General features: G+C 39.0%; 1 protein-coding gene across 2 annotated transcripts; it reads left to right on the top strand.

Annotated features, from left to right (window-relative positions):
* Nucleotides 1–525: 525 nt before the first annotated feature.
* On the top strand, nucleotides 526–6,488 carry ZNF146 (zinc finger protein 146). Of its 2 annotated transcripts, XM_006756131.2 has the most exons (3): nucleotides 526–783; nucleotides 4,224–4,327; nucleotides 4,878–6,488. In XM_006756131.2, exon 3 carries the CDS (start codon nucleotides 5,005–5,007, stop codon nucleotides 5,881–5,883), a length of 879 nt encoding a protein of 292 aa, XP_006756194.1. In that variant the 5' UTR covers nucleotides 526–783; nucleotides 4,224–4,327; nucleotides 4,878–5,004; the 3' UTR covers nucleotides 5,884–6,488. The 2 variants fall into 2 exon arrangements, with proteins under 2 accessions (XP_006756194.1, XP_006756193.1); XM_006756130.2 differs by having other exon boundaries at nucleotides 4,224–6,488.
* The last annotated feature ends 1,344 nt before the right edge of the window (nucleotides 6,489–7,832 follow it).

The raw sequence follows: 7,832 nt of genomic DNA on the forward strand, positions 1-7,832 counted from the left end.
TTCTGATAGGCATATGTTGTGATAGTCATAGACTTCAGTATTGAATTAATCCAGGAATAAGGGCCACAGTTAAAATTCTAAGAAGAACCTATGCAGGAGTATGATGCTAGAGAACAATAACAAATAGGTATGGTATGAACATCTTTTCTATGTAAGTAAAATTCTGAAAGTTTCCTTTCTTTGCCCATTTCAGGATATGTGGAGGCTTAAATGGTTTAATGAGTATGGCTTTAAAATTCAGAATTCATAGTCTTAGTCCCTTTGCTCATATAATTATACCCTTTCTTTTTTTCTTTTTTTCCCAATATATTTTTATTGATTTTTTACAGAGAGGAAGGGAGAGGGATAGAGAGTTAGAAACATCGATGAGAGAGAAACATTGATCAGCTGCCTCCTGCACACCCCCTACTGGGGATGTGCCCCCAACCAAGGTACATGCCCTTGACCGGAATCGAACCTGGGACCCTTCAGTCCGCAGGCCGACGCTCTAGCCACTGAGCCAAACCGGTTAGGGCTGTACCCTTTCTTTAAGGCAAAGGGTCCTTACTTTGTTCTTTTAAACAGGTCATCCCTGGAAATTGCACATTATCCTCCAGAAGGCCCTGAGAGCCCAGGTCTCAGCCTGAGTTCTGGGCTGGCATTTTGGTCCCAGCATTAACATTCTAGTGGTGTGTCATTTCTCCAATAGCAGCTTATAAATTAACCAACTTGTACATGATTTTCTGTTGGGACAGAAAGGCAAATTAGATGGTGGAGAAAGAAGTGGAAAGGAAATTTATCCAGGTGAGTGAATGAAAACCAGACAGGTTATAGTTGTTCAGTAAGCATCAACATCTGAAATACTTTTAAGAAGGTTTTCTTACAGGTCCTACTCTTTATTTATTTATTTATTTATTTTTAATCCTCATTCCATTAATTTTTTTTAAATAAGTCTTTATTGTTCAGATTATTAGTTGTTCCTCTTTTTCCCCCCCATAGCTCCCCTCCACCCAGTTCCCACCCCATGCCATGTCCTTACCCGCCCCTCCCCACTTTGTCCTTCTCCATAGGTGTTCGATTTTTCTTCAGTCTCTTCCCGCACCCCCCACGCTCCCCCCGAGAATTGTCAGTCCATTCCCTTTCTATGCCCCTGATTCTATTTATTCACCTGTTTATTCTGTTCATCAGATTTTTATTCACTTGATTTTTAGATTCACTTGTTGATAGATATGTATTTGCTGTCACTTTGTTGTACATACTTTGTATCTGTACCTTTTTCTTCATCTTCCGCTTCTTAAAGGATACCTTTCAGCATTTCATATAATACTGGTTTGGTGGTGATTAACTCCTTTAGCTTTTTCTTATCTGTGAAGCTCTTTATCTGACCTTCAATTCTAAATGATAGCTTTGCTGGGTAGAGTAATCTTGGTTGTAGGTTTTTGTGATTCATCACTTTAAACATTTGTTGCCACTCCCTTCTGGCCTGCATAGTTTCTGTTGAGAAATCAGCTGACAGTCATATGGGTACTCCCTTGTAGGTAACTGACTGTCTTTCTCTTGCTGCTTTTAAGATTCTCTCTTTGTCTTTTGCTCTTGGCATTTTAATTATGATGTGTCTTGGTGTGGTCCTCTTTGGCTTCCTTTTGTTTTAGATTCTCTATATCCAGTAGTTTGCTTTCCTCCATTTCTGTCATTTGTGACATGTTTCTTTGACTCTGCATTTTGGCTGCTTTCCTGTGTTGATAGAGTGGCTTTGTGTGCTAGGTGTCCTATAGGGCCCAGTGGCTCAGCCTCCCTAATTACCCGAGGCAGACATTCTTAGTGCACCCCTTTGTGGACTGTGTGCACAGTCTTGTTGTAGTTAAGCCTTGATTGCTGTTGGTATCACTGGGAGGAATTGACCTCCAGACCAATTGGCTGTGAGGACCAGTTGTGTCTACAATTAGAGAACTGCTGTGCTGGAAACACCCTTATGGGGCAGGACTTGCTTCAGTGGGGCTTTATTGCTCACTGAGTCTGCCCCCTGAGTGTGTCTCTTATGGATCTGAAGAGTTGTAATCTGGTGTGTGGTCTCACTGTGACCACTGGGTACATTGGCTCTTGGATCTCCAAGGAGGTGCAAGGTCAGCCACTGCCTGAGGCCAACCAGTAGGACCTATAGAGAGATCTGCAGATTCCTCCTCTTTGTTTGGGGTTTGGAGGTGCCCAGATGAGGCACAGCTGTGAAGCAATGCAGGCTGCTGACAGCCTTAGGCCTCCTTTTGGAAGCTCTAGGGTTCTTTGACCCAGCTGCAGTTTGTTCGGTTTTAGATTGCCAAAGGCCAGGCCATTCATATGCAAAAGCCCTGCTCACAGCTTGGGTCGGGTTGTAAATTGGGTCGTGCGGGGGTCTCAGGGCGGTGCAAACAGCAATGGTTGCCCATCGGCCCTGCCCCAGATAGGTCCCGCAGCCCCAGGCAGGAACAATGAATTCTGCAAGCACCTCTCAGAGAGAGCCTGTTTGCACACCTCCGTAATTCCGCTCTTTCACACCTCTGCACCTCCTACCAGTCTAGATGTGCTTTTCTCTTTCCGTCTAGTTGTCGAACTTCCACTCAGCCAGCCTTCCCTTGGTTCTGGATGATATCTGTTTTGTCTTTTAGTTATAGTTTTGATGTGGTTGTGCAAGGCAGCAAGTTCAGGTGTTTACCTATGCCACCATCTTGGTTCCTCCTCTGGTCCAACTTTTGAAGTATCACTAGGTATGAATTCTTTAAATACTTTAATATTTCTAGTCATCGTTTTTTCTTTAGATTCTAGGCAACCAGTTTCCCCTATTATCTTTAATCTGAATGTCCAGACTTTTACTTACACTGCCTCTGTGTAATTGTTCTCTCTTTCATTGATTCTCTGAGTCTTATATCCCCCAATTTGTATAGACTCCTTCCCTTATGCATTGTCTTTTATAGGTTTTGAGTCTTTACATATTGTCTGACATTTAGGTTCCTTTTTATTACTGACCACTTTCTCGCATTCTTTCAGTGGTTAAATGGTTCAGAATTTTATTTTACATCTGCTCATACTTCTTATTGTCTTATCCACTGTGCTGGGTTCGAAAGCCTGAGTGAGGGCGGCGAAAGGATGAAGAAATGACAGAGAATAAGCTGGATCTAGGTGGATCTTCCTGTGCCTGGCTGAGGCCACAGAGAGAGATCCAGAGGCAAGCTGAGCCTTTATTTTATAGCCAGAGGTAAACAAGGTAGTGGTCACCATAGTTACAATGTTCGTGTGAATTTCACTTGTTTTGGTAGCACTTGCACCTACCACAGCCCATTAGCTACCTAGGAAGGATGTAGGGAGCGTCATATTGTCAAGCCTAATTATGCTAACAAAACTGTTCCCTCTAAGCTGGGACTTGTTTGTGGCTTTGCCAACAGGTCAGTCCAAGGCTTAGCCCTATAGTGGCGCCCTACAATCCACCTCCCCCATTTTACATCAACAGACTGCTTTCCTCCCTTCCCCTCTCATATACCTCTTTCAGAAGTTGTTGCCTAAGAAGTCAGTTCTGTCTTTCTGGAGGGAGGGAGGGAGGGCATGTGTATATTTTTTAATATAATACATGAATGTAAAACATTTTTGAACATTAAGGTAAATGAAAAAATTCTCTTCTAACCTCTGAGCTTTGATCCTAACACTTTTTCAAAGATGCAGTCAGTTCCACGTTTTTATTTATTTTAAAAAATGATTTGAGAGAGAGAGAGAGAAAAAACATCGATGTGAGACATTGATATTTTTCCTCCTGCCATGGTCCCAACCTTGGATTGAACCTGAAGTCTGGGTATGTGCCCTAACCAAGAATCAAACCCACCAGCCTTTGATGAATAGGACGATGCTCCAACCAAACCACGTTGGCCAGCACAACGTGCAGTCACTTATAAGAGTTTCACATGTATTTTTCTTGAGGTAGTGTATGAATAATCCAGCATATATTATGTATCTGTTCTGCAAATATGAATATACTAGAGCCCTGAATTTCGTGCACTCAGGGGGTCCCTCAGCCTAGGCTGTGCCCTCTCACAGTCCGGAAGCCTTTGAGGGATGTCCAACTGACTGCATAGGCCCGCTCCTCACGGGGCCTCTAGTTCATAAATAATGATAATAATATAATGCTAACTTTTATTGAGTGCTTACCGGTGCCAGCCACAGTTCTAAGCACTTTATATGGTAACTCTTTTAAATGATGATTGTTTTGTATTCCATTTTAGAAGAAACCTGAGAAGATGATGAGCAGATAGAGGGGCAACAAGACTTGGAAATCAAGTTGCATCCATCTTCAGTAAAGTACAGACTGAGGAAAAAAGCAGTGAATGTAAGAAAATTGGAAAAATACTTCTTCTGATCTCAGACCTTTTATCTTTTAAGGGAACATTCTTTTTAACTTACCTAGAAAAAATTTGAAACACAAGACTTAATAGTGAGGGACATTGTGTAGGAATAAATCATCAATTTTATTGATTTAAAAATTTTGCCACACTTTCTCCTTATGGTAATAACCCTCTTTAAATGTAAATCAGTATGGAAATGCCTTCAGTTAAAATAGTTTGAACCCTATCAAATACCAGAACATTCATACTGGATTCATACCTTATGAAATAATTGAATGTGGGAAAACTTTCACTGGTGTCACACCTTATGAAATGAATGAAGTCAGGCTGGAGAAAAACCCTGCGCTTCTAAGGAATATTGAAAAGCCTTTAGCTAGATGACATTTCATTGAGCAGAAAAAAATTCATACTGAAGAGAAACCACTGAATATAACAATTAACTGAGTATTAGAATATTTATACTTTGAGAGAAAGCTTTGAATTCAGTAAGATAAAGTTTTATCTTAAATCTATCCCTTACTTTACATTCGAAAGGTCATACACAGAGAAGCTCTACTAATGTAAGAAATGTGGAAATACCTTCAGCCAAAAGTAAACCCTCATTCATCAAAAAATTCATACTGGAGAGAGAATTTGTGAATGTTGGAAAGCTTCCTTTCAGATGTCACACCACAGTCAGCAGAGAATCTGTAGTGGGGAAAACCCCTTTGCTTGTAAGGTATGTGGGAAAGTCTTCAGCCACAAATCAAATCTCACTGAGCATGAGCATTTTCATAATAAAGAGAAACCTTTTGAATGTAATGAATGTGGAAAAGCCTTCAGCCAAAAGCAGTATGTCATTAAACATCAGAACACCCATACTGGAGAGAAGCTTTTTGAATGTAATGAATGTGGAAAATCGTTCAGCCAGAAGGAAAACCTTCTTACCCATCAGAAAATTCACACTGGAGAGAAGCCTTTTGAGTGTAAAGATTGTGGGAAAGCTTTCATTCAGAAGTCAAACCTCATCAGACACCAGAGAACTCACACAGGAGAGAAGCCCTTTGTATGTAAGGAGTGTGGCAAAACCTTCAGTGGCAAATCAAACCTTACTGAGCATGAGAAAATTCATATTGGAGAGAAACCCTTTAAATGCAGTGAATGTGGAACAGCTTTTGGCCAAAAGAAGTACCTCATAAAACATCAAAACATTCACACTGGAGAAAAACCCTATGAATGTAATGAATGTGGAAAAGCCTTCTCTCAACGAACATCACTTATTGTACATGTGAGAATTCATTCAGGTGATAAGCCTTATGAATGCAATGTATGTGGGAAAGCTTTCTCTCAAAGTTCATCTCTTACCGTGCATGCGAGAAGCCACACAGGTGAGAAGCCCTATGGATGTAATGAATGTGGGAAAGCTTTCTCTCAATTCTCAACCCTTGCTCTGCATTTGAGAATTCACACAGGTAAGAAACCTTATCAATGTAGTGAATGTGGAAAAGCTTTCAGCCAGAAGTCACACCATATTAGACACCAGAAAATTCATACTCATTGAAAACTCTAAATATCTTGAAAATTGGAAAGCAATTCGATGGAGTTTACACCTATGGCAAGCACATCAGAAGTAATCGTTCTTAAGGAAAGGGTCAGAAATGAGGGAAGCAAAAGCTAAAAACTTATGGGATACCAGAGAATTCATACTGAAGAGAAAGACATAAAAATCCTATGCCCAACAAAATCCCACAGTAAAAGTAATGCTGAAACTTCAGACACATTTCCACTAAAATTGGGAATGGGAAACATGCTTATCATTACTGTCTATCTGCCTAGATCTGGAGATCTTCACCATTGTAATAAGAACAGTAAGTTGTATGTGTTAGAAAGGCAAATACTTTTATGGTATTGTTTTAGCAGAACAGAAGAGATTTTGGAATACCTATGCATTTATTAGAATTTAGAATTGGAGAAGAAAATGGGACTGTTTAAAAAATGATTTGGAGGTGATTTGTTCTCCAAGGAAAAAAAGATCATGAACTATGCATAAAGGTAAAATCCATGGGGATTAAAAACAGGAATATGGCTCAGCAGATGTTGCTCAGTGGTTGAGCCTCAACCCATGAACCAAGAGGTCAATAATTCCATTCCCACTCAGGGCACATGCCTGGGTTGTGGGCACGATCCCCAGTAGGGGGTGTGCAGGAGGCAGTCAATTTTGATGTTTCCCTCTCTTGAAATCAATAAAAACACATTAAAAAAAAAAAAAACAGGAATATTGAAAAACTGTGTAGTGAAATGGTTATGACCCTGGGAGTAGGGAAACATCCCTTATAATGAATTAAAAATATTCCGCTTTTCTACTCTTGAGTTTGTATGCTCAGGAAATATATACCAGGCTATTTACTGTGGTATGATTTGTAGTAGCCATAAGTTGGAAACAAATGCCCATCAGTAATAAAGTAGAAAGTACTTATGATGGGATATGTATCTGTAAAATGTAACAAATGAAATCTATATGTGTTACAGAGAATGGTATAAAAAATGTTGAGGAAAATGAAGCCGCAGAATGACAATTCTGATACCATGACATTTTTGTAAATTTGAATTAAAACTTCCCTTATAAAATTCAGTACTATATATTGGTAATAGATACATATATGTATTTATGTATGTATGTTTTTTAAATGTTTTTGAAATGGATTGCAAGGATAGAGACCAAACTCTTGATAGGGGCTGCCTGTGAAGAGTTGAAAAAGGACGGGGATGAGTGTGGGAGGGTTGGAGTGAGGAATTGGTTAAAGAGGACTTCATTTTTTATATGTAAACATCTACTTCTCTAAAAAACAGAAGAGACTGCTAGTAAATACATATATAAAAATACTGAGTAGTTCTGGATTGTGTTATATGGATATCGTGTCTTTTTTTTTGTACTTTTCTGTATTTTTCAAGTTTCTCAAAATTAATCATGAGGGTGAGGACGGGATCACTGTACCTATAGAAATCATGTTCCAATGGATCTATTCCCAATCAAATGCTAAGCTTTTTATAGAAAATATTTCTAAAATTTTATCAATGATGAGTAGACGGACTTGTTCTCTATGTAGTATGAAATTATCTATTTTATTAAAATTAAGAATGATAGCATAATCCAAATCTGTTTAATTTATTTTTACATGTCAGTGTATACTGTGTGTTTGTCTACTCATTTTACAACATATCATTTGAGCTTAAAAATGTTGATAACTTGTAAAGTTTACACAGCCTTTGTGTAACTAGTCTTTTTAGATAAACTTTCTGGAATCTCAAATTTCCTATCCTATAAATTACCTTGGGAACAGTGTGTGCATTAAAAATAAGTTTGTGATTGTTTTCTTTTCAAAAGAAAATCATTTAACTGCCCACAGCTTCCATAGTTTGAGTTAAATGCTAACACCTGGATCTCAATTATAACCTGCAGATTTTCATTCCTCCCAGTACTTTGACAAATACACCCTTTTGGGTCTATCT

The sequence above is a fragment of the Myotis davidii genome, unplaced genomic scaffold, assembly GCF_000327345.1.
Source record: "Myotis davidii unplaced genomic scaffold, ASM32734v1 scaffold2354, whole genome shotgun sequence".
NCBI lineage: Eukaryota > Metazoa > Chordata > Mammalia > Chiroptera > Vespertilionidae > Myotis > Myotis davidii.

Coding starts and splice junctions, on each gene's coding strand:
- ZNF146 (XM_006756130.2), top strand. CDS start 5,005: ATGTCACACCACAGTCAGCAGAGAATCTGTAGTGGGGAAAACCCCTTT.